We start from the raw sequence: 26,328 nt of genomic DNA, 5'->3' as shown, positions 1-26,328 counted from the left end.
GAAAAGATAAGCATGCAAATTGGGTTATGAAGAGGACAGAAAGGGAAAGAAAATGTCCAAGAAAGGGAGAGAACTGAGAAGCCAAAGAAAAGGGAACAATAAATAGCGCTGGTTATGGGAGCCAAAGACTGAGAAGATCATGAAGGAGCAGAGGAGGAGAGTGAGAGAGACTGTGACTGCCTTTTTAGGTAAAAGAAGCCTGTGCCACAGCTGTTGCAGGCTTGGGTGGCTTTGGTTCTTTCATTGGGGCATTTGTATGCATCCAGGGCTCATGAAAGGGTTATCTTGGATAAACTGACTTCACTCTGGATTTTGTAGGATCAGCCAGAGCAGCATCTAAAATTTTGTAGTGTCTTGTAGTTGAAATCCAGTAAGCAGGTCCTCTGTATGGTGCCCTGAGATAAAATATATTTTTCAGACTTCCTACTCAATATTTGTCCCGAATGTTGGAGGTTGCGACAGCGCTACATGAACTATCTTCCAGAGCAGCTGTTGCCAGTTGGATTGGGTTGCTTGATTTTTTTTTTTTTTTTTTTTCCCTCCTCTGCTCCCTACTGCTCTTCCATTAGATATTATCCTGTTTAAGTTACCAGACTTCCTTAAGCTCAAATCTCATCATAGGTCTTTATGCAGGGGTGCTGGAATGAACTTGGAAGTGTGCATGAGAGCTTTAGTATAACTTGTGAATGCTTAGGCTTAAACCCATTAAGTGGCCTGGGACTGGAAGAACAAGTAATTTCCACTTCACAGTGTTTCTGCTATGGTTCTGGCTAAATACTTCTATAATGGTTAAATCGGGGAAAAAAGATGAGGCAAGGATATGAGGAGCAGAGCAAAGATCACTAAGTTTCAGTGTTGATGGAGCAAGGAGATATTCAATGACTTCACATTGGTGTTGCACAAAGGCAGAACGTTTAGCGACTTTGAGGGATCTGGTGGGACCAGCTAAGACCCAGTGACTGAGCTGAAAAGAGCGCTGGGCTTGCCTTTCAGGGAACTGTGGCTGCTTCAAGGCTTTATCTTCTGTGTGATGGGGACAGTGAGGAGGGGGTGCACACTGTACAAAAAGAGGCAAAGAGCTCTGGGGGGAGTGAAAATAGTGGTGAGTAACCTAGTACCAAAAATCAGTGCTGGGCAAACATGGCAAGGAGTCCAGAGTTAAAAGTTCAATGCTAAATAACTGCAATGACGTCAAGAGACATCTGAGACCTTGAGAATACTCTTCTGCTTCCCGTTTGAATTGATGTTGCCTATCTTAGAAGGCCTTTGCTGTTTGCTGACACGTGCAATAGCAGGAGGGTTCTGAGCTGGTTCTGGCAGGCCCAAATGGCTTGTTCAGGTTAACATTTAACTCTCCCTGGCTGTTCATGGCCTAACCTTAGCATCCAGGCTCACATTTGAAAAGTAATGAAGACGTATAACCTACCTCTGCCAAATCCTGAGGATGTGGAAACAAAGCTATTGGCTTTTTGAAGGCTGTCTCCAGCCTTTTGCAGCTGGTATCACAGAATGTGATCTCAGGGCTAAGCGGTACTAGGCCTTAGATCGTCTCAAAGCAGCTGTAGGTGTTTCAAGGCAAGCTTGGTCATGACTCCTTCTAGAGGAAATCTGCTAAAAGATGCAGGTTGGGCAAATCTAGTTTGAAATAGTTCAAATTACTTAGTATTTGCTTTTTCTGTGGGTGAGGGGTATGTGTATTGTTATTTCTCAGACTGATTATTTATGGGGGGGGAAAAAAAAACAGCACAACAGTCTAACATTGCAAGCAGAAGGATTCAGAGTTCTCTTCTTCTGCAGGTTCTTCTAAAAGATAGGGGTTTTCATTACAAAATCTCCCCCTCTCGTTTTTTAGACCAAATACAACTGAGTCCCAAAAGTAACTAGAAGTGATAAGAACACAGATATGAAACAAGGCCTGACTGTTCTAACTCTTGCTTAATGCCCTCTTACATGAAGTAAAAATCCCTGCTGCTTACGGCTAGGTGGCACAGTTAAAATAGCTCTTGTGAAACAACTGGGACGTGCTTTTAATGATGAGCTTTAATGTTAGTCTCAGCTTCTACACAAGAATGCTTCTCTTAAGCTGCATAACCCTGCCAGACTGATTTATCAGTTCTAATTTTCTTTAATTTAAGACTGTCTGAACAGTAGCAGAACACTGGCAGAGTTTTTGCCTGCCTCCAATGCCTGCCTATGACAAAGTTTTTGCTAATCATATTGAAGTGTATATGGATGTAATGTCAACATAGTTGCCTTTGATTCTGCGTGAATGACTAAAAAGGACTTAAGCAGAACCTTTTATCAGCCCAGTACTGTTGCTCAAGAAACGGAAAGAAAAAGCAGTGATTTTGGGGACTGTTATACCTTCAGTGCCTACTTTCTTGCAGTACAAAAGCTGAATTAGCATGGCAGGTGTTAGCTATTTCATACCTGTGCTCATCCCCATTATCCATGGAGAATTCCTGGGAAAAATCAGAGGATCTGTTAGTTCTGTGAAGCTAACAGAGTTAGCTCAGAGCTATCTGAGTTCCATTCCAAAGACTACAAGCCAGCAACAGTTTCTCCATTTGAGACTATTTCAAGCCTCTTGAGGCAGTTCAGCATTGGCATTTTGAACTTTGCTGTTGCTATACACAGACTTTTTCCTTCTTTACTCCTCACAGCACTGTTAACATTAGTAGCTTACACTGCATGCTTTGGAGCTGCTGGGTGATGAAAAGAAATTGCACTCTGGGTTTTTCAGAGGCTTAGTCTAGCTGAGGAATATTGGAGCAGACGGTTTTATGGAAGCTGTTTGTAACTTTGCAATGATTATTGCAAAACGATGGTGTGTTTGTACTGGAGTGCACAGCTCGTATTTCCTCACAGCTGGGCTGAGGTCAGGGGGATGCTCCATGTCGCAGGGCAAGAAAAAAGTCACCAGCTGGGCTGACCTCCAGCAGACAGTTTAGCCACCCTGGGGGACGTGTGCTCAAACTTCTTTACACTGTGAACTGTCAGCCATATATTTCAGAGCTGAAGATAAGGGATTTTCAATGGATCATGGAGAGGAGGAGTCTCGCTGCTGTGTTAGAGATCCTGGCATTAGTTGCCTTTGCTGGCATCCTTCTTGCCTCCAAACTGCTGGAGCTTCAGATTACCCAGCATCTTATCCCCAGTCCATTGCAATGCAGACGTCTATGAATTGCTGTACCAAAATTTATCTCTAACTCCTTGCTACAAAGAGCTTTACAAAAAAAAGTTCCAGAGTAATACACTTGCTTTCTAGGGTTTCTACCTTCTGCTTTGACTGGGGAAGAAAAGCAACTTTAAGTAATAGGTCAGTTCCTCAGAGTGCTAACAGTGTCACAGGCTTACATTCCTTTTTAGCATGCTGCAAGGTCACAGCCTGCTCTGGTGAAGCACCGTATGATGAATGCTTACTCTTCAATCCTTCTCTCTTGCACTCCAGATCAGCCAGCATCACTAACCTGTCGCTGGATCGGTCGGGTTCACCGATGGTACCTGCCTATGAGACATCCGTCAGCCCCCAGGCCAGTCGCACGCATATGAAGGCTGAGACCAGCGAGGATGAGCGGAAAATCCTTCTGGTACCATTCAGGCTTCTGTTTGTCTTGCTCTGTGAAGGCAGTAAAGTTTGGCATTCTTGTGTCATGCAGCAGGTGTATCTTGCTGCCTTTAAAGGCTCTCATCTGAGCACTCTTACATGGTTCCTCTCCCCTGCTGTTGCAGAGATGGAGGATATTGATGCTGCTTTGAGCTCTTCTGTCTTCCTGAAACAAATCCTAGTTTTATGTGGCTTTTGCATAAAGGTCTTCAGAGTTTTAATCTTGGGAAGCATTTTACAGTGCATGGAGCGGGTGTGTGGTGGCTCCTTGTGTATTAAACTTGTCATAGGTGCAGTTGTTCTAACCCAATGACCTGATTCTCTGTTTCTTCAAGTCCAGATCTTCCCCTTTATAGGCTGCATAATCTGAATTTTAAGTGGCTGCTTTAAAGTGTTACAGCATGATGAATGAGTTAAAGCTGTTACAGCTTATTGGGCCAAAAAAATAACCTGACCCCCTCCCCTTGTTTGCAGAATAAATGTACCTGTTTTATAGAAGCTTGTAGTGACGTACTTGTTCAAAGAAAAATCAATGTGTAACAAAGTGTTCTGAGTAATCCTGTTATCCCCTCCCCACAGATGGGAGTGTTATAGGTGGCAGTTCTGGTAAAATATTAAGGAGAAAACAGGTTTTTTGTGTTTTTGTTGTTGGTTGGTTGGTTTTTTTTAGGGGGGGGGATGCTGTTCTAACAAAGAGGGCAAAAAGATGAAGAGAAGGGAAGGGAGGGTTTTTCATGCAATCAAAGATTCAAGATTGCTCTCTATGCCATTTAATTCCAGGAAGGCTAAATTACATTGGTGGATATTTGCCTCCTGTCATCAGATTGCATACAAGTAGGCATTTCTGAGGGTGTAGAAACACTCTAGTAGTTGTGTAATTGCACCACTACTTTCTTGGGTGCTCTGTAAATGGGGAACAATGTGAGGGTGAAGTGTTGTTAAGGGGTGTCTTCCTGGCTTCCTCCCGTGCATACGTTAATGTAAAAAATCTGAAATCTAAAATGCTATAAATGCAACTTGGAACAAGATGATCAAGTCAAATTTGCTTCAGCTTCATGTTTTTTAATTTTGTAGTTTGTTTCCTTTATTGGGGGAGAAGGAAGTTGGTAATATTGCTTCTATTCAGGCAAGAACAGAAGATGTAGTGTCAATTAATGTAGGATTTGCTGTGAATTCCCACTATTTGTTTAATGCCCTTAGTATAAGGAGCTGACTCCATATCAGGAGTTAACTTAAAAGTTAACATGCTCCATTCAGAAGACTAATGAACTTTGCTCATGAAATAGAGGATAGGGGAGGATGGATATACATGGTATAAGCACATACCTCTGTGAATTAGAGGTCAGAATCCTTGAGTTGAAAGGGGTTGTGTTCTGCCAGTTTGCCCAGTTTCCTGAGTTCATCATGTGAGTTAATGGTAAAATGCAGGGCAGCTGAACTGTGGAATTGCCACTTGCATTGAATCTCCTGGTCCTATGGCATTTTCTGTAACTGACTTCCTAAACACTACAGCTGGTGTGGCAGTGGGGCAGCTGATGCTGGGTTCTGAAATGAAACCCAGGGCAACCTTTGCTGGAAATAAAAGCAGAAAGCTCTTGGATCTCAGGGCACCCTTGGAAAAGTAAAGTGGCTTTAGTCTGGCTCTGAACTGGAAAGCTGAAACCAGTTGAAGCTTAATCAGAGCTTTTTTGTTACACAGAAATATAACTGGAGTGAAGCACATGAGAAAGTGAACTGCAGTGACTCTTCATCCCTTGGGCTGCTTTGTTCCTCTCCCAAAATACTCCCAGGTCCCAGCTGCCGCTCAGCAACAACTGGTTGTGCAGTGCCAAGCCAGCGTGCGTGTTGGGGGGGGGGGCAGGTGCAGAGCAAACAGTTCAATTTGGATGGAGCATAGCCTAAACAGGAATTTGCACACATGCTTAGCAAGCCTGGGAATAAGGTCAAGGCACAGGCTGAAGTGTAAGTGATGAGGGAAAGAGATCTATAGCTTCAAAAATGGATAGTCAGGTTGGGAGGGGTATATAAATCTTGCTTAGTAGCCAAAGCTGGCAGTATCAAAATTGCACTTGGTACTGGTCAGTACAGAAAGAAATTCTCAATAAGAAATGGTATTTCAGAACCTGAACAAAGTTAGCAGCGTGTATTGCAGTGTGTCTGTCAAATGCTTGCTTTACATCTGGGCTGGATAACGGACTAGCATGCTTCACAATGCCTAGGATGAACACAGATTATGTAGAAAACCCCTCTTCTAAAGGGTGACTTTTCGCTGGTCCCTATATTTAAACACACCACTGAAGTTTGAGACTAGGTCACTTGAGGACAGCAGTGTATCTTGTCGGCAGTATAGAATCTCACTGCATTAAGAGCAAACTCCTCAATCGTTAGTGTAACCAGCTTGTTTCTTCTTTGCTCGCTTGTGACTTCATAAAAGGAAAGGATGCAAGGAGCTGACCCCATATATGTCTGTCTGCTGTTTCTATTTGTGCCTTCCTATAGGTTGTGCATAATGGCTTAGATTGTATGCTTGTTTGTGAAGGGCTTTTGATCTAGAAGCTGATCTGAGGGCCCAGGTTGATGCCATTGAAACCAGTGGCGAAATCGTACTAGTAAGTAACTCACATTATCTCCTTGTCCAGGACTCAGTCCAGCTGAAAGATCTGTGGAAGAAAATCTGCCATCACAACAGCGGGATGGAGTTTCAGGACCATCGCTACTGGCTGCGGACACATCCCAATTGCATTGTGGGAAAGGAACTGGTCAACTGGCTCATCAGAAATGGGCACATAGCCACAAGGTAACCTTGATGCTTTAGGAAGGCAGGGGTCTTCCATCTCTGTGGTAGAAGGCTGTGAGCTTTAACTAATATAGGGTACCTTAGACTGTGAAGGTAGACCCCTCTGCAGGGAGGTGAGAAAGAAACAAAACTCAGATCTCCTCTTTGCTGCCCAAGAAGGCAGGTGGGGTTCTGACCCTGTGTGGCCTGAAACAACAGGGGATGGGGGGGCTGACTGGTTCAGGAGCTAGTATGGCACGCATCTTCTCCATACTTAGCTGTGTTTCCATACTTATCCATGGGATAAGTATGACTCAAGTGGACAGAGAACAGTGAGCACATTATGAAGACTGGCCAAAAAATTTGTTCAGAGCTCTGTGCTCTAGTTTGGTAAATGGAAAACTGTAGTAGGGTCACCTAAGCCTAAGCCACGTGCCTTTTGGATGTCTGTTAGCAAAAGCCTCTGCTCTTAGATATCAGAGCTTAACACACAACTCGAAAAGGAGTTGTGTTCTCCCAGCTCCACAGGGTGGATTTTGGCCGCACAGAGCATTCTCTTGCTACTAAGCTGGGAAAAATCCACTTTAATCTGTCCAAGCTCAGAGTGCAGTATAAAAGACAGCCGACTGCTGCAGTCCTTTATCTTCCAAGGAGTGAGTCTGGCCCTGGGATCAAGGATCACTAATAGGTTTTGATAGCTAAATTTTTGGTAGAACAGGTAGGTTTTTAATCTTGCAAGTGAGTACGAAGATCTGGTATATCTAACTGTGCAACAGGGGGATAAAAGTGAGATTGCAGAGCCAGGGTCCTCACTCAGCAGGGATGCTTAGCATCTATAGCTCAAGTTAAGGATGTTGGAGGGGTGCAGACAGTAGGTGTTAATCATTTGCTGGACACGTCGGTTGAATTTAGAATGCTGGCAATCTTTTGATCTAGCTCCGTACTTAAATCAGTAAGCTCTGCTGCCTCTCCAAGTGTTTTAAATAGTATCTGGCTAAATAGGGGAATGGAATACAGAAGAGTTGAATAGAATCATGCCTAGCAAATGACTTGTTCCTTTTGTAGTGTGCTTGTAACATAAACCATCTGTATTTACAACTAGACTTACAAAAACATCTCTTACCTCTCCAGGGCCCAAGCCATTGCAATAGGGCAAGCGTTGGTTGATGGACGCTGGTTGGATTGTGTCAGTCATCATGATCAGCTCTTCAGAGATGAATACGCTCTGTACCGACCGTTACAGGTAAAAGGGTGAATCTGACTTGAGAGAGGAAGGGGGTAGGAAAGTTGCAATTCTTGCTGGGCTTGGGAGCTGACTCGAGTCTTTTTAATCCTGTTCTCAGCAAATGTTGTGCTTTTTAAATCAGCTGTCCTGTATAGAGAATGGATGCACAGGCTTTTTGTCTGATTAAATCAATTAGTTTACATCCATAGTTTAAAGCCTGAAGAAGCTGCTTTTACCCAGAAAGCTTTTAGACCCTCTTTTGTGGAAGATGAGCTGTTATGCTTAGTGCTGCCTACAGTAGAGGAAAGGGGGTGCAGTCTCTGATCTAGGCCAATGCCCCTCATGGTGGACATTTTGTACAGTGACCTTGGAACGGTACAGGCAGTGCTTGCGGTGGCTGTGTTGTAACATGCATAATGTACAATCTGCTGTGCAATTATTGGTGACTAAGATACAGTAGTCATTTACTACTAATGTGTAAAATTCCTTCTTTAAAACCTTTCAAAGAATGAATCTTTTGCCTATAGCATATTGGAAATAAGGTGACTTCTTTTATCTTCAGCGATTACAGTAATTAGCTACATGATGCAAGACCGGGAGGGTGCCTCTGTTGTGCCTCCCAAACAGAACTGACTGACTGAGAGGAAGGCAGAGTACCAGTGACCATAGATGCTGTCCTACCTTATTTCATTGCAATCAGACTTGCTGAGGGGTAAAGACAGTCACTAGCCTGAATGATTGGATTTTTTTTTTTTTTTTAATTTGTACAAGATATCTATAGCCTATCTGTCACCTGAAGGCATTCAGTTGTGAGTCTTGCATGTTCTGCGGCTTCTCATGTTAAAGAACGGCTCAGCTGTACTATGAACCTCAGTCAGAAAGCTTGCTGCCATTAGCCAGCCTGTCTTCCTCATGCCTTTTGTGTCTTGACCACATTCATGTGGTCTTCTGTTGATGTTGCTCTGGGGTCCATCTGGCATCTCAGCTAGCTAACCACACTGTCTCAGTTTGCTAGTAAAACCTTGCCCTAAGCTAGCAAATGCTTCTCCCTGCTGTAACTATTTGTAAGTGAATTGTATTATTCAAAGTTTAAAGCCAATTTTTGCTCTCATCAGCTGAAAGCACTGTCTGATCTCATTTCTCCTTACTTAAGCAAGAGTCCTGGGAAGCAGTGTTGGTGACTTGGTTGCTTGTTGTACTTGCTGTAGCCAAAGGAATGATAGTGAGAATTTCCTCCTGAGATGATTAGAAGCATCAGGATGGCTGATGGCCATTGCTAAGATGCTCTCCAGGCTCTGTCTTTGCAGCCAGGCTTTGTTTTGACACAGCTAGCCTCAGGTAGGGCATGGCTTGAGAGTGAAGCTATTAGAGCTGCTCTGTTTGGTCAGTCACAGAATTGCTCCTGTGACTTAGACTTAGCCTCCACCAGGAGCTGTGCATGCACAAGGATGTTTGTCATCCCTTTTGGTTTGGGAGTGATGAGCATTCAAAACTTTTTAGCTGGGGATGGTGATAGAAAATGTGCAGTAGAATAAATTTGTCCATTAGTGTCACTTAGTCACAACTTGTGTGGAAGTGGGGAGGAGGCAGAGACTAAGCAGTGTGGGAAGTGTAAGGAAATACTTGTTTCCTGTTCCAAACAGTTCCTATTTCATGCTGGTGGGGGGGTGGCTGTATGACTAACCTTGCTCAGCCCATTGAGTGTATCTTTTGATTTTTGAAATGTCTGATCTGTATGTGTAGTAGGCAGCGTGATATCTCAGCAGAGGTGAACTTTAACACCTGTTTTTCTTCCCTGTGTAACAGAGCACGGAGTTCTCAGAAACCCCCTCTCCAGACAGTGACTCTGTGAACTCCGTAGAGGGGCACTCTGAGCCATCCTGGTTCAAAGACATCAAGTTTGATGACAGTGACACAGAGCAGATTGCTGATGAAGGAGAAGATAATTTGGCCAGTGAGTTTCAGCTGAGTCTTGTTTTTATTCTGCCTTGTTCCTGCTATCTCCGACCCCTCAGGACATAATAGTATAACCATGTCTTGCTTTGCTTGTGTGTGTGCGTGTGCGTGCATGGGGCTGTAAAGATCCAAGCAAACTCTAACCTAGCTAGTCCTCCTGTTTCTTATGATGAATACAGTATTCTGTATTTGGTGGAGCTGATAAAACTTCATACTTCTGATGGAGAAGCATGTAAATTTTCTGCTTCTCTTTCTCAGGCAGACTCCTGCCTGACTTGGGCCCCATAACAAAGCACTAAAGAATGCCTACCGAATATGTCAGTGTGCACACATCAAGATAAGATTAGAAATATGAAAACACTGTATTCCTGTAGCATTGCACACTGGGCTTCATGTATTAAAGACAATTTTTCTCCTCTCCGGTACCCTCATGATATCCATTTGAACCCCTCTCCTCCCTGTATCTTCCCCCTTACCCAACACTAAAAGACTCCGCCAGCCCTAGCAAGCGCACTTCAGTCAGCAGCTTCCAGTCCACAATGGACAGTGATTCAGCCGCCTCCATCAGCCTGAACGTGGAGCTGGACAACGTGAACTTCCATATCAAGAAGCACTCCAAGTACCCACATGTGCCCCCTCACCCTGCCGACCAAAAAGGTATGAGGTAGTCACCAGCTGGAGTTGCACATGATGGAGAGCTGGGCCCTAATAACACCAGCTTATTTGGATGCTGCTTCTGTAGCTGTCTTAGAGGGGGAAATATAATATCTAGTTGGCACTCACCTGCACTTTTGATATGCTCACCTCTGAGGAGGCACAGTAGACCTGTTGAAACTACCTTCTCTGCAGAGTGTGTAACTTCCCCTGTGACTTTCTCTTTGAAGCAAGGTGTCCTGCTGTCCATGCATAAGGGGCAGATCCACACATACAGTTTCGGGCTCACTGGGGTGGAAAAAATAGTCCATGCATAAACCAGTTTAAGATACTCATCTCTCCAGTTTGAGACTAAACTGGAAGACCAAGCAGGAAAACAAACAAACAAACAAAATTAACTTGAATTCTGAGCTGATCACTGACCCTACTGTAACAAGCTTATATTTGACAAAAGAATAATCTTATTGATAAGCAATAAGGGCTAAGTTAATCCTTATGTATAACTTTCTTATTTTCAATAGAGAGCCTCCATTTAAAAGAGAAATAGGAAGAAATCAAATAGTGTTGAAGACCTCTTTAGAAGGCTTTTTTCTTAAAGGAGTGCTTTACTGATTCTAAATAGGAGCAAAATCCCTATGAAAAGATAGTGTGCTCCCCCTGTTGACAGTTCTGTTCTGTAAATAGCACAAAGGCTGACTGAAACCAGAGCTTGCCACTGGCTTGGGTCTAGTAACTTCTAGTTGCTTTATATGCTGGGTAGCTATTGATGGTCTTTGCTCTGCTCCCTTACCTAAAGTTACAGCGGCTCTGTAGATTTCTATCCTTGTCTGCTTCTAAGGAGTTTCTTAGTCTTAACTATGGTCTTTTTTCACCCCCCTCGCCCCCCTTCAGTATTTCCAACTGTAAAGGATGATCCACTCTTAATTAATTAGGACTCCCTCTAATGAGTTCATCCTTCTATGAAGTCTAACAGTCCTCTTCTGTTGGTGTGGATCAATATATAAGACTATTTTTACGCTTTCACAAAGATTGCATTCTTGGAAACTGAAATGGTGACTAAATTCTGGAAAAAGAGAATGAGGGAGAACTGTTCACAGCTGACTAGCAGAGTGCCTTAGACATGAGAGGGTGAGTGAGGCAAGTTAGAGGGGGCATTTATCAGTGCCCATTGTAGTCACCTTTTGTTATTTGCTAAAAATATATCTAGAAGGAGAAGAAAATATATGTGCTTATTTTTCCCCAAGAAAGGAGCAGGAGTAGGTTTGTAACTTGAGTTGAGAACTGATGACTAAAAAGGGAGAGGAGCTGTCAGAACTCCTGAGACCAATTAATTAGTGATTCCTGTGTCAGTTTGCAGCTCACTCATAATCAAATGAAAAGCTAGTACATCTGCAGGGAAGGAAAAGTGTGGAGAGGGAGACTATATCAAGGGATATATTTCCTGTTAGAAAGGAGGGATGTTGGATTAAATGAGCTGGAATAAGGCCCAGGTGTGCTGCAGTATCCTGTAAATTTACAGCTGTATTAGGGTTAGCTATCAGTGTGTGCTGCCAATAAAGCAGGCTGTAGTCAGTTTGCCTGTGGCCAGTGTTAAGACTTGTAGAGTGATGATTCTGGTTGCAGACATATCTCAGACTTTATCTGCTTATGCAAAAACCATTACATGATGAAGGGGAAACATAAGAGAGCCTTCCTCTCTTGGAAACTGTTAACCAAATCAAAGCTTTTTATGGCCAGAACTGAAGCTATTGTAAGAAAGATTTTGATGATGGAGAGTTCAGAGAAGATCGACAGAAAAGGCAAGTGGGGAGGTGACTGAAAGGAGAGAAGGTTCTACTGGGGTTTTGAGTTATATAAATTAGCAGCACTCCACTGTCTTCAGTGAATCTCTGCTGACTGGTGCTTGTTATCGGTCTCTGAAATGCGTGGTCTCTGAACCAGGTTATTCTGTAGGACTGCAATTCATACCAGAAAACTGGGAGCAATTCCTTTAAGAGACTGGCTTTGCCTTGAGGTAAATTTATCAGTAATATGCCCAGAATTGGGGTACGGTGGAGGTGCGAGTCATTAAAGCACATTGTGGACCAGGAAGCGTTATTCTACTGTCTTCAGAAAAATCTGTATCCTCTGCAGATACATAGGAGTTACTACGTGGTTTTTTTTGGCTTCCTGTCACAAGATTCTCTAGAGAAAAACCCTAACCAGGGAGCAAACAGTTAAAATGAAGGCCATCATCTTGAACAGCAGAAAATATTTCTTAGACATGGTGAGACTGAGATTTCTTAGGTGCCTAGAGGTTTGTTGCTCAAGGCCTTCAAAAATTATGTGGGAGAAAACCCTACAGCATACACTACAGTGCCTAGAGTAGTGAAAGGGATGACTTGTAAAACTTTGTTCCAGAAAATACTAAAATCTGAGTTCAGACATAGGCTTTCACCATGGCTTATCTTGTCTGTATTCTACGAAAAATATCTTTCAGGGTGTTATGAACATCACAGTGATGCTGATCAGACAGCCAAGACTAGCTTGTTAAGAGTTCAATGCTGCTTTGAGAACAGAGCACTTCAGTTGTTCAGTGACTTTGTGTTTGTAGTTGTCAAGGACCTGTAACTTCCTTGTGCCCATTATGGACTGTTTAACTGGGCTCGGTTTCTTCAGAATTGTCTGTTCTGAGACTAAATTTACAGTGACTTAATTTGCTTTGAAATAAGGAAGCAAAACTGAAGATGACAACCACCTTTTCAGGGTAGTAACTCAATTTCCTCACAACTGTAAATCACAATCATTGGGGGAGGGCCAAGAGGACAAAACAACAGAGCTCAAAGTGCAGGTCAACTCTGCAATCTTTAAGTGGTTTGGGGGTTTCTTCAAATGATTAAGGGCTGTGCAATTTCCACCAGTCAGAGGTCAGCTGCTTAGAAGCAATAGCTTGTGATGTGCCAGCAGTGTTTCAGAACAGAGTGATTTGTTGATAGTCTCAGTCTAGTGGCAGAACTTCTTGAGGTGTTCAGGGCTGACTAATGTTTGGATCTTCATGGAATTCTAGTGACTCCAAGTTATTTGGCTTGTAGTATCTTTTTACAAGCGACTTATTCATAGTATCATCTGCCTAAAGACAATGATACTTTGCTTATGGTGCGACTCAAAATGGGAAATGAACATGATTACTTCCAGCATTTATTTCTGGGGAAGAGATAAATACTTAAGTGGCTAAATCGGTTTATTTTAAAGGTGACTTAGTTGCTGTTTCTAAAGAGATACTGTATCAGTATGGAAAGCTGTATTTTCTAAATGTCCTTACAGCCAAGTATCCTTGATCCTGGCAGCAGGTATTTCAGGTAGTTAGATTTTGATGTCTGCATCTAGCTCGGCTTGGGGAAGAGCAGAGGATCTCAGAACAGCATGACAGGGTTCCTTAGCACTGTTGCTGCCAAGGCTTACCACATGATTGCTGGGAGCCCTTTTCATGCACCTCCTTTTGTTCAGGCTTCAGTGAGCATCTGTGGATGGTGCTGTAGAAGGAAAGCTGTGTGTGCACTCATGCTTAGTTTCTGTATCTAGAAGAAAAGCTGTGGTTTGTGGCCAGACCATTTTGATGTTTAGTCAGGGCAATCCAAAAGATATTTAAAAACTCTACCTGCTGGTTTCCATGGGAGAGCTGTAAATTTGGTTGTGCATTGTGGTATTTGCTTCCAATGTTGCCCTTGAGTATCAGACTGAGCAAGCTGCATACAGTATTCTGTGGTGTGAGGGGGTTTTCTTTTTTGTTGCTTCAGCTGCTTGGGGGGCATGTAAGATAGATTTTGTACCCCTTGTCTACAAGCTAACTGCTATTAGACAAAGGTACAAAATATGCTACAGGAACCTCTTCTTTTTTTCTAAAACTTTTTATGGTGTGATACATGTAGTGATGGTGTGAGGTAACAAATGCATGTTAGCTACTCTCACTGACTGTCTCAAACCCTCACCTTATGGGTGTGTCCTCTGTCCACTCTAGGAGGAGGAACAGATTTCTTACCACGCCAGGAACTTCTTTTTGAGGCACAATTGTAAGCAAAGATTCAGGACATGAAGTTCTATTACAGAAAAGTGATCCTGGTTTGGAGTGGTCACCTGCTTCTTTATCCAGAGTAAGACCAAGGTTAGGTTTGAGCTAATGATGACTCCTGCCTTGGCCATGTCAGGTTATGTCAGATCTAATTTGAGTGTGTTCACACTAAAAGCTTCTGCCCTGAAGCTGTTACAAGATGGAGAGGGATAGGGGTACTAAAATACATGTTCATGTGTAGATGCAGCCCAACATGACTTTCTCTGGCTAGTTTGTAGGACTGTGGGTGAATGCTGAAGGTGAGCCAGTCTTTATCAAGCAGTAGGTTGGTGGTAGTGCTATACTCTTCATCTCAGCAAGAGGTAAAAGGAATCAGTACATACCATTAGGCTGCAAGAGAGATTGCAACTTCTCTTTCTGCCCCCAGGTGTGGTACCCAGAGCATCCGTTGAGTATCTGATTTCAAACCGAATATCTGCGGATAAGCTTAGGCTTTTAAAATTGTGGTGTGTAAGGGGTCTCTTGCATGCTGCTGTTCAGAGACTTGTGATTGCTTGTGTCCGTCATTTTCCTGTTGCTTTCTGTTGGTGTCTGAAAGCTGCCTGGCTTTGCTTTCTGTTTGTGGCAGCAGGTCTGGTCCTTTCTCAAGAGAGGTGGTAAAAGGTTGGCTCTGGACTTTGGATCGTCATACAACATGAAGTTGGACTACTGCTTTTGTTTTAAAGTTGTACAACCACTTTTTGTGGAAGCTGGTTAACTAACTAAAGACGTAACAGACTAATGACCTCTAGAGAAAACAAGCTTTTTGTAGTCACCCAGTCTGCATGAAAGATCACTGGTATTTTTTCGGTGATCTAGTAAGCTAAAGAAGTGTAGTAGATGTGCTTACATCCATAGCTTCATCCTGTTTCCCATACATACACTGATACGTAGCTCTTAGCTTTCTCTGTTCCTGGGAGTCCACCTCTATCAGCCTGGGTTCCTCCAAACACTTCAGACTGTTTTAGACTTTCTATAGCTCTCTTGAAAGAAAGGCAGCCTGTCTTTCCATCGCTGTGTAAGAGAAATCTTATGGCTGGTCTCTCCCTGAGTCTGAGATAACACCAGAAATACTTAAGTGGAATGTGGCAGCAAAATGGTTTCTGAAGCTGCATTTTTAGGTCTGAATGAGGAGGACATTCCCTGTCTGGACATTCACGTGGTGTCTGCTCACAGCTTTACACATTTGTATTCAGGTCTAGAAAAATGAAGTGTGTGTCAGTTGGAAAAGCAGACTCTTCAGTGCTAGTTCACTCTGTGCTCATGTCTAACTTAGTTTGGTTTCTTAACAGTAATAAGGACTATTTTGTTGTCCTCCTAAAACTTTTCAGATAGAACAAGAATGAGAGGATATTCTTGTCTTGACCACTCATCAAGCTGTTGCTAAATTAATGACTAAACATTTAGATGAGTAATGCTGCTTCTTATGGTGTGGGCGTGTACATCATATAATTATATGGGTATGCCAGCGTAACCTGTCATTTTTTTTCCTGTCTCCGCCTACCTCCCTCTTCTCTTTTTTTTCAGAGTACTTGAATCCTGACAACGGAGGGCAGCAGATGTTCTCTATAAGTGATGCTTTTATTAAAGGTAAGGGGAACTTTCAAATGTTGCTGTTGTGTGGTTTAGTATAATGATCAAAACTCCTCAATACTCCTTTAATAGAGAATTGACCCTTTGAAGAGGTTTACTTGATTGTAAACTTAAAGTTATTTGTGGAGAAACTTGTATGTAAACTGCACTCTAACCTCTTTCGGATGCACTTGCAAGCTGTCTACTGGCTTCTTGGATTTCTTGATTTAAAAGCACTCTAGGAAAGTCTTAAATAAATAAAGTAAAAGCTAAGTGGCAAGGTTTGTCATTTTTGTTCATAACTTCCCCACCTACAAACTTGTATAATATGCACTAATTCTGACTTTCTGTGCAAGGAAACAAACATCTGATGTGATTAATTGCACTTTTACTGAGTAGCTCAAAACTTCATCTCTTAAATCTTTCTGGGTTTCCTGTCACTACTGCTACTGGAAGGAAAGGCCCCTGGACACAGCTGTGAGTTTAAACCATGTGCCTTCCAGTATTATGGCCAGGTGTACTTGTGGGCTTTTTCCCCAGTTGATGCTACTTTGATGCTATGATTGATTTTTTTTTTTTTTTTTTTGGGGGGGGGGGGCTCATAAAAGGAGGAAATGAGGGGGAAACCCAGTATCTGTGCAGTCAGAAAAATTAAATCTTTAGATAAACTGATGCTTGATTTATAACTGGGCTTTTGCAGAGAGGGGAAAGGGAAAAAACCTATGTAATTTCTGTTAGTCTCTTATATAGCTAATATTGAGTAAGGAGCATCTGGAAGAAATAAATTACTGCTTTTAAAGACTTTCTTCAATATAATAAGAATTGCAATATTATAAGGATTCTGCAGTCAGATCATGCACTCAGAGTTGTTTTAAGCTTGAACTGTGAAGGCTTACATGCTTGCTGATGAAAAGTTATGCACTATTAACGTAAATGACTTATAACAGTCACCCATCATGAGAATGGGGAAGTTTCTGACTGCCCTCTAGAATATCATAATACCTTTGTGGGAAATAACCTAATAGCTCTTTCAAAGCGCAGAAAACTGTATTGAAATAGCCTCTGATCTTGGCACTGCGAAACTAGCAGAGAATAGTTCTAAGCACTTTCTGCATAGTATAGGGGCTGAAAGTGGCAGTGACCCCCTCCAAGGGGGGACTCTCCTATACTGTTGAAACATGCTTTCTGTTTCCAAAACTAGAAATTGGTATAGCTTATGCTGGCATTTAGGGTTTAAAAAAAAAAATAGTATAGATGCACCAGCCTGCCAACAGCTCCTTCTGGACCTAACTAGCAAAGTGATGGTGGGTGGGATCAGGACTACAGGTCATGTAGAGGTTCTGACTCTGATGTCTAAATTGGCAGCATAGCATTTCTTCAAAATATTTTCAGGAGACCTGCTAAATAAGACCTTTACCAAGCTATTTTTTGGAACTTAGGCCCAGGAAAATGAGCTACTCTTTGTCAGTTATATTCATATAGGCCAGTATTTTTATTATCGTTAATGCTGGTCTACCAGACTTAATCTAGGCTGGTATAATCTGGTAGCACAGTAGCAAATGTTTCTCTTTGGACAACCTGGATATAGGGTTAATAAGTTTTGAGATTGTTTTGGAAAGTAAAGGAGGCTTACTGAGAAGACTTGGGTTGACTGAAGATTGAACTATCAGTGTCTTTTGTGGGAGAGGGGTCAGATAGATAAGAAATGAAATATTCTTATAATGAGAAATAGGTGTTCTGTTGTATCTGCTTGATAACGGAATACCCAATAATTGTACTTGCAGCACATGATAGTGTTCTTGGTAAGCTGTTCAGCCAAAGCTTGACTTTAAAATTAAGATGAAGAAGAAAAGATTATTATTATTATTTATTTTATTTTATTAGAACAAAAAGAGCAAATCTTCTCTGCTTTCAAGAAGGGTGTTAAAATGCAAATGTCCTTGTGCTGTAGCTTGAATTAAATTGCTGGATACTTCTAATGCTAATTCTATGTAGATGCCTTTAAAGCAGTAGCTTTTTGTGAATGAAATTAGTGCCTTTGACCAATCTTCTAAATATACAAGACATTATGCATTATAATGATACAAGATATTTTGAATTTGCTACTTATTTATAGGCAACACTGTGATACAACTTTCTTCTTCTGGAACTGACTATTACTGAATTTGCAAAGACAAGGGAAAAACAAGCTATCTGCTCTATACTGGCAATATAAGAATTCCAGTAGCTCACTTTTCCTTTGTACGCTTACCACTGCTATACTCAATACTGTTTGCAGCTTCATGCTATCATAACTTCTAGCTCAAACTCAGCATTTCAGGAAGCTTAGACTGATGTCTTAGCAAAGTCTTTCCTTTTGAAGTAGCCTTTCAGAAAGACACGGGTGTCCAACTGTGGCCTTATGAACAAGGTTGGTTTGTCTCTTACAGAATCGTTGTTCAACAGGAGGGTGGAGGAGAAGTCCAAAGAACTCTTTTTCACACCGCTAGGCTGGCACCACAGCAATCTGGATCTGCTGAGAGAAGAGAATGGGGAGAAACAAGCCATGGAAAGGCTGCTGTAAGAAAAATGTAGAAAAAAGTTTGCATATCTCGAGTAACAATTCCTGAAGCCCTGTTGTTCCACCAACTTTCAGTGGGACTTGGCCTCCCGTGGACAGTATAAGGGACTAATATACATTAAGAAAAAGATGTTTTTACATTATCTTTTGATTGTTTTCTTTCCTTGGATTTTATACCTTGAAGTAAGAGAACAAAAGTTGATTGTAGAACATCCTAGACAGCTGTTTCTTCAGATGGCTTACTGCACTGTAAATGTTAAGAAATTAATTTCTGAAAGGTGACTTCAACTAATCACTGCTTTGTATTTCCCCCACCACAAACTTAATCACTTTACTTTTTCTTATAGTTCTGCTAATCACAACCACATGATGGCACTGCTTCAGCAGCTTCTGTACAATGAGTCCCTGTCACTGTCCTGGAGGGATATCATTGTACCTGTGGTCTGCCAGGTAGTTCAGACTGTGCGGCCTGATGTCAAAAACAGAGATGATGACATGGATATACGTCAATTTGTCCACATCAAAAAAGTGAGTTTCAGCGAATGGATGTAGAGAAGAGGAGGATGTAGCTGTTGGCAGCACCCTTTGTTTGAAGAGAAGGGTCCCCTTTCCCTCACCCCCAGCATGTTCAGTGGTATAACTGGCAAACACGTTTCTTTTGGGTGAGGTGGAAAAGAAGGAAACTTTGCATCTTCTGTGCAAGGTGCTTTAATGCCCTGGAGCTGACATCTTTCAGGCTATAGGCTGCAGAAGGTAGCAAAGAGCAACACCTTTGTGATGACTTTATTCCATTTTTGGCTTCTGCTTGTTCTGTGCTTGGATTGGAGAGGTGCTGAGCACTGGATAGGTAGCTTGCAGGACTCTGTAGCAATCTCTTGCCCTGTAACTACCCATTACCCAATCTGTGATTATGGAGGAGTTAACTCTTCCCGTGCAAAGCACAAGGACTTTCCTTACAGAGAAAAGCTTATTTGTTATCGGATGCTGCATCCAGTTCTGCCAGACAGCCCAGTGATGACGCTGCTGAACTGCAAGGCTGGAGTTGTGGCTTACAGAGTTTCTCCTGTGAGGCTGATGTGACAGTAACCTCCAAGGAGCTGTTGGGACTGACGATCACAGGCTCCTCCTTGGCAGAAACTCCCCTCAGGAGGCTTCTTTTATTTTGGCAGCCATGGAGAGCCTTATGTTTCTGGTGGTAGTTCTGTGACATCTATTCAGGCAACATCAGTTGTTGCTGCTGCCTCTCCTGAAACTCGGGCTCAAAGAGAGATTTAGATCCGAATGCCCTTTATAGGTGTTTTCATAACACTGTGATAACAAACATTCCTTGAAACATGATATTTAGAAACCTGTTCTCTGGTGTTTATTGTTCTTGTGGTTGGCTATGACTATAGACACACCATTTGGTGTTCAAATAGTAGGCGGAGGTGTGATTTCTGTGCACTCTTGCTTGTTATTAGTGGAAATGGCATGTGCATGTGTTATATGCATATATGTGCATATATGGCGTATGTTCCTCTTGGCCTGTAGAACTTGGGTTCCCTTGTCTTACAGCATGTACTCAATTTAATGAATGGTGCATCTGTCAGGAGGGGCCTGGAGATCCTGGAACTTTAATGTTTGGTCTCATGTTGTTGTCTTTAGTCTGACAGACTGTAAAGGAAAAGAGCTGTGTATGCACCATGACAGTATCTGATCTTTCATCTGCTAGTTGAAGGTGTAGTTGAAGTCTGCACATCTGCAGCAATAAGTGTTTTGTGTGTTGTTTACTGCATTTAGAAGTTATGGGAATGTATGACAACCCTGAAAGTGTTCAACTTTCTCTGTTCTATTAGATCCCTGGTGGAAAGAAGTTTGATTCCATGGTGGTGAATGGATTTGTTTGCACTAAGAATGTTGCACACAAAAAGGTAACACAGGCTTGATAATCAACTATTGGCTCTAGTGCATGCTGAGGACACAAGTGTGCGGTGACTTCCTTCCTTTCTGGGTTATGAAGCCTCTCTCCCCACTCTAGAGGTTTGTGGGCTTTCTTTAGCCTGCTGAGTCCTTGAACAAGGATGGCTTTTAAATGTGAGCATATTGTGTGTTTCTATCCAAAGCTGTTTTTTTAGCCCAGGGATTCTAATGAGGAAAACCAAACATTCCCCATGCATGTATAGCAAACAACCCTTTCACTCCCGCCACCCTGAAGGACAACTATAATTATCCCAAGAATTAGCCAGAAAGACTTTTGTGATCCTGACTTATGACAGTATAATAAAATGAGGTTTTAACATAAGGCAGGAGGTCAGAATGGAGACTTTGGAGTACATCAAGATTTCAAGGTTCTGGGTGGTGACTGTAGGAACCTCCAGCATTGCACTCTTATGGGACAGCAGTTGTCTTGTAACACGGGGAAATACCCAGAGCTGGCTGTAACATGCTCATAAGGGGGAAGAATGTGTAGCTGCGGGGGTTTTTTTGTTTTTTTTAAAAAAAAAAAAAAGTGTGATGGAATGTCTTCCCCCTGCCCCCCCTTTCTGTTTTCTCTTCCCTTACAGATATATCTTTTGTTCTAACTGGTTTATCTTTCCCAGATGAACTCCTGCATAAAAAATCCCAAAATTCTTCTGCTGAAGTGTTCAATTGAGTACCTCTACCGAGAAGAAACAAAGTTTACCTGCATAGACCCTATAGTACTTCAGGTCAGAGCATTTTTCTGGCTTTGTTAATTGCCTGTGGCCCAGTGATTCAAACAAAACAGTGATCAGTGCAAATCTAATTTCTGAGTGTGTGAGGTAGACTTGAGTTGGTGGGATTGCACAGGAAAGGCAAAACTACTCTTGTAGCAGTTAGCTAAGGAAACTGCTACAGAAAATACAGTATAAATTTGTCTTGTGCTGAAGGCTTTTGGGCACCAAGCATTACATGTACTGAGAGCAATTTTATGATCTTTGTAATTATGGAGTGCTTTAAAAACCATGTTTAGTTTTTAAGGATGTACTATACAATAAACACATGGCTCTGAAGGTCAGAGCTAGACATGGCTTAGATGGGCAGAAGAATGTTAAAGAAGTGAGTATAAGTGAGAGTTAGGCTGTGCCCACATTATTTCTTATCAGGCTTGGAAAAGTGGGACAACACCCAACCTAATGAAGTGGTGAATTACAGAATGTTACTTTGGAACAAGTGCTTTGCCTTTGTGAGCAGGGAGATGCCATGGGTGTGAAAAAGCTGAGGCAGATAGACTTTTTCTCTTTAACCCCCTGTGTGCCTGTCTGAGGATTAGTCTTCAGGTCTTGGCTGGAATGAATGTAGCATGGGTGTTTGGTGCCCTACTGACCTTGAGCCATAAAGTCTGAATCTATATTTGACTGTTTCCTTAAAATGCATCTGAGGCTAGCTGCGTTTGCTGCTTAATAGATAGGATTACAGGAAAGAAAGCATTAGCAGTATTACTTATCCCTGCTAAGTGAGTTGATTTTTCCAGTAAAGGTTTAAAGGATCTATCCTTATTCTGAACAGGTTAGAAGTATCTACTCGTCTTTCTGAATATTGTTCACTGTGATTGTTTCAGTGTCTGCTTCAGAACATGATTATAATTATTTTTATATCTGCATTGAAGTCCTATGTGATGGGGAATACTACAGAAATACTAGTTCAGCTGAACAGGTCGACTTCTGGTAAAAGCTTCATCTTTGCTGCTGCACTGATGTGAATGTTTGTCCTGAGGTCTTGACAAACAGCTGATAAACTGAGTGTTGTTGCAGCTGGAGGAGGGGAGGGGAGAAATGTGTGCAGTAGGCAACTGATGATGCTTTTTGGATAGCTGGTTTTCTTTTCTTTTTTGGAAAGTTCGGTATTGAAATGAGAGAGAAATAAATGTTAAGGATTTAAGTCTTTTCTCAGAGACAGGTTTGCAGTATTACTGCCATGCTTTGCTCCTGTCTGCAGGAAAGGGAGTTCTTGAAAAACTATGTGCAGCGGATAGTTGATGTCAGGCCTAATTTGGTCCTTGTTGAGAAGACTGTGTCCCGGATTGCCCAGGACATGCTGCTAGAGCATGGTATCACTCTGGTCATCAACGTCAAGCCGGTGAGTGTTTCGTGGCAGAGTCAGCCTGGGCCTTGTGGTGGATCTTGAATTCCTCTGTGTAGGAGGCTCACTGGAGAAAGCAAAAAGTTGTCTTTATTTTCTCTTCTAACAAAACCTGGAGCTGCTTTTTAAATATTTTTAATAATTTATTAAATTATTTTTAAAAATGACACTGTTATTTTCTAGAGGAAGTTAATGATGCTAGTGTAGCCCTTAGATTCCTTTTTTTGCCCTTTTAAATTCTTACTGCCCTTCTCATTTTCACAGCAAGTGTTAGACCGGGTAAGTCGAATGACCCAGGGAGACTTAGTGATGTCAATGGATCAACTATTGACCAAACCACGTTTGGGAACCTGTCATAAATTTTACATGCAAGTGTTCCAGTTGCCCAATGGTGAGTAAAGATCAATGTGTCCTAGCTTGTTTGCCTGAGAGAATAAATGTCTTACTCATCATAACTAGATCTGAACTGTTGGGTCCCTTGTGTGATCAAGTGTTATCCTTCCTGTTAATCTCTTTTTACTTCTGAACAACTTGAACAACTACAGTGAACTAAGATTGCGGACATGAGCACGGTCAAGAAGTGCCAGATTTCACTTTCTTCCTGAGATGAGAGGCACTAGATTTTAATTGGACTGGCACGTTCCATCTGAACGGACACACACATTCTTTAGCTCAACTTCATGCTCAAAACAGGAAGAGCTATATTCGGGTTGCTCAGGGTCTTGTCTAGCGAAGTTTTGAAAATCTTTCAGGATGGAGATTTCACAGCCTCTCTAAGCACCTGTTTAGTTGCTTAATCATCTTCCCCATAAAGAATTTTTCAACATGTCCAATCTATTTACCCTGTTGCAATTTGTGCCCACTGCCTCTTGTCTTTTTACTGTGCATCTCTGGGAAATCAGGCTCCTTTTTCCTCTGTAACCTGCTTTAGACAGTGGAAGTTTGCAAAGAAAGAAGGAAGAGATGCTGCCTGATAGGTTACCATGACGCACATAAACACTGATTACAATTCTTTGTGGGAAAAGCAGTCTTTGCATCTCTTTGCCTTTCCCCTCTCCAGCTTTGAAACTGCACTCTAAAGCTTATAAAGCCTTTAACTGTTAAGGCTGAGCAAATGTACTTGGGAGGATAATGGTTCTTTTGCTTCACTGCTTCTCACCCTGTCCCTGAGTCTGCAGTGATCTTTGAACATGCTCTTTGGGTTGACGTGTTCTATGTGGTTTTGACTTGGACTCTACGATGACTTGTTCTACAAAGCAGGGAAAGCTTACAGCAAAGGCTCGTTTTGTTAGCAAAAGTAAGAGTTATTTCAATATAGTGATGTGAATTTCTGCAGATGGATTGTGCTACCTGTGTTATTTACTGTTTAGTTTCTGTTACAGGCTCTTTGTGTGAGATACCTGAGAGCAGGTTAATTGTAGCTGTCATCCCTACCCTTCTGTTTTTGTCTTTGTTTTTTCCTAGATCAAACAAAAACTCTGATGTTCTTTGAAGGGTGTCCCCAGCATCTGGGTTGCACTATCAAGTTGTGTGGTGCTGCAGAGTATGAGCTGGCCCGTGTGAAGGAGATCCTGATTTTCATGGTCTGTGTGGCTTATCATTCCCAGCTGGAAATCTCTTTCCTTATGGATGAGTTTGCCATGCCCCCTACTCTAACCAAAAATGCCTCATTTCACTCCCTTATTGAGGAGCCAGGAGATGAAAATGAACATCAGAACCTCTTCAATGGAGAGGACTTCAGCACAGCCATCAGAGACATTGAACTCTCTTCTGACAAACTTCCTGTCATCTCTGAGTCAGTGTCCTCTGATGAGGTCAGCTTGGTTGAACAAAGAGGTTTGTTTGAGAGAGGTGACCAAGAGAGCAGTCAGCAAGAAACAGTGTGCTCAAAACAGCAAGAGCACCACAAAATAGAGTCACCATTTCCAGTGTTCAACTCTGTACCTCCTGCAATACCTGAAACATCCCTGCTGCCCCTCCATGGCATGGACCAGCACTTGGTCACTCTGGATAGCCAGCCCCTAGAGACTCTGCAACAGGCAGATGACCTGCAGGAGTCCAAGAGTCAGATGAGAGTCTTCAGAGACCCTCTCCAGGATGATACTGGCTTATATGTCACAGAAGAAGTAGCTTCCTCTGAGGATCGTCTCAAGACTTACTCTGCAGCATTTAAGCAGGAGTTGAAAGATGTTATTCTCTGCATTTCTCCTGTTATGATGTTCCGTGAACCATTTCTTTTGACAGAAAAAGGCATGAGGTGTCCTGCCAGGGAATACTTCCCTGAGCAAGTTTATTGGTCTCCTCTCCTCAATAAGGAATACAAGGAGTTGGAGAGCAGAAGGAAGAAACAGTTAYTGCGGGATCTGTCTGGACTGCAAGGGATGAATGGGAGTATCCAAGCCAAGACTATCCAAATTTTACCTTCCCACGAGTTGGTTAATACTAGAATAGCTGAGCATCTAGGTGACAGTCGGAGCTTAGCCAGAATGCTGGCTGACTATCGGGCGAGAGGAGGGAGGATACTACAGAAAAACACGGATCCCTTTGCCCAAAGTAAGGATGTGTCCAGTGTCCCTACCGGAAAAACTGGATGCAGAATTGAAGAGGATGAGAAAGGACTTGCCCAGAGTGAATCCTCATGGTCTAATAAGGTAAGACTTAAGCTATGCTATTGGAAGCACATGGGTGCAAGTTTTTCCTGGCAGTGCAGAAGGCTTAGTGTTTTGTATTAAATGGTAAACCAAAGTTGTTTTTTTTGGTTTTTTTTGGTTTTTTTTTTTTGGATGGATCAAAAACAACATTTCAGATTGTAGTGCTCTGGGTACTTAAACTGATGTAATTGGGGATTAGGTGGGTTTGAGAAAGCAGAATGGGGAACTGACTGCAAAACTTGTCTGAGAAGGGAAAAGCTAATGAGATTCCACTTTCTGACATCCTGAAAAGTGCACAAAGTCAACTCAAAATCATGGTTTAGTACGCTGTCTGTTCAGCTCGGCTGTATGACTAGTTCCTGAAAATGATTACATGGAGAGGGAGAAAATGCCTTTGTTTCTGAAATTGGACTTTCCAGCTGTTTATACTGGTGATTTCTGAAGGTATTATATTTCAGTCTTCAGGAGGCTTAGTGTAATGGAAATGGCATGTAATTACAGGCTGTAATTATGTTAAAATATTTGATTATTTTTAAAAGCTTGGGTGATCTGGAGAAGTGTGAGAATCTCAATTCAAAAAAAAAAAAACTTTTTAGAAATTTCAAAGCAAGGCTGGGTGTATTTGTAACCAAAAATATTTAAAGGTAGGAGAAACTGTGTGCCATGAAAGTAGCTAACTTGTGTTTGAGGAAAAAGATCTTGGGACTTTCTTGCACTGGAAGCTGTACAGGAAAAAAGACCATGAAAAGGAGTAATAGAACTGGTCTTTAGCAATAGTCAAACATTTTAGACCCTGAGTGACTCTCAGCCCCCATGTTCATAAGCAGTAGTCACTTCTTAGTCAGTGCTTAAAATGAACTGAAAATCTGTTTAACTTCACAGACCGTATGGGCTGTAAGAGGAACCATTGCTCTGGATCAGACTGGTCAATACTGTTACGTTTATTCAGTGACCAAAGAAAAGTGTTTGCTAACTCTATAGTTCTGTGGGGTGTAGAAGGGGAGACAGTCTCACTCCAGCATCTGTTTGCAGAGCAGGACAGAAAGTTGAAGAGTCTACTTTCTGTAGCCTGAATGAGTAATTAAGGTATAAATATATTGGCAAAGCTTTGACTTCTTCAGATGATGACCTGCTAGCCTCCAGATGGAGGCATGTCCTGT

At 42.1% G+C, this 26,328-nt stretch overlaps 1 protein-coding gene across 10 annotated transcripts in view; it reads left to right on the top strand.

The window, feature by feature from the left end:
- Positions 1 to 26,328, top strand: part of PIKFYVE (phosphoinositide kinase, FYVE-type zinc finger containing) — a 96,626-nt gene that overhangs the window by 33,144 nt on the left and 37,154 nt on the right. For 8 of the 10 annotated variants that reach the window (XR_003257288.1, XR_003257290.1, XR_003257287.1 and 5 more), the window contains exons 7-19: positions 3,452 to 3,590; positions 6,247 to 6,404; positions 7,515 to 7,626; positions 9,415 to 9,562; positions 10,054 to 10,221; positions 15,833 to 15,895; positions 18,307 to 18,436; positions 18,785 to 18,965; positions 20,273 to 20,347; positions 21,017 to 21,124; positions 22,374 to 22,514; positions 22,782 to 22,908; positions 23,982 to 25,168. Coding sequence is in view for 6 of the 10 variants with exons in the window: in XM_026088921.1 (XP_025944706.1) it covers positions 3,452 to 3,590; positions 6,247 to 6,404; positions 7,515 to 7,626; positions 9,415 to 9,562; positions 10,054 to 10,221; positions 15,833 to 15,895; positions 18,307 to 18,436; positions 18,785 to 18,965; positions 20,273 to 20,347; positions 21,017 to 21,124; positions 22,374 to 22,514; positions 22,782 to 22,908; positions 23,982 to 25,168 (2,737 nt within the window). In the remaining 4 variants the exon portion in view is untranslated. Of the gene's footprint in view, positions 1 to 3,451; positions 3,591 to 6,246; positions 6,405 to 7,514; positions 7,627 to 9,414; positions 9,563 to 10,053; positions 10,233 to 15,832; positions 15,896 to 18,306; positions 18,437 to 18,784; positions 18,966 to 20,272; positions 20,348 to 21,016; positions 21,125 to 22,373; positions 22,515 to 22,781; positions 22,909 to 23,981; positions 25,169 to 26,328 lie in introns of those variants that run through there. The other 2 variants (XM_026088925.1, XM_026088968.1) reach the window with 2 other exon arrangements.

The sequence above is a fragment of the Apteryx rowi genome, unplaced genomic scaffold (assembly GCF_003343035.1).
Source record: "Apteryx rowi isolate R43461 unplaced genomic scaffold, aptRow1 scaffold_12, whole genome shotgun sequence".
In the NCBI taxonomy this organism is placed as follows: Eukaryota; Metazoa; Chordata; class Aves; order Apterygiformes; family Apterygidae; genus Apteryx; species Apteryx rowi.
The sequence above is the reverse complement of the archived record's forward strand: the minus strand, read 5'-3'. Positions and strand labels throughout refer to the sequence as shown.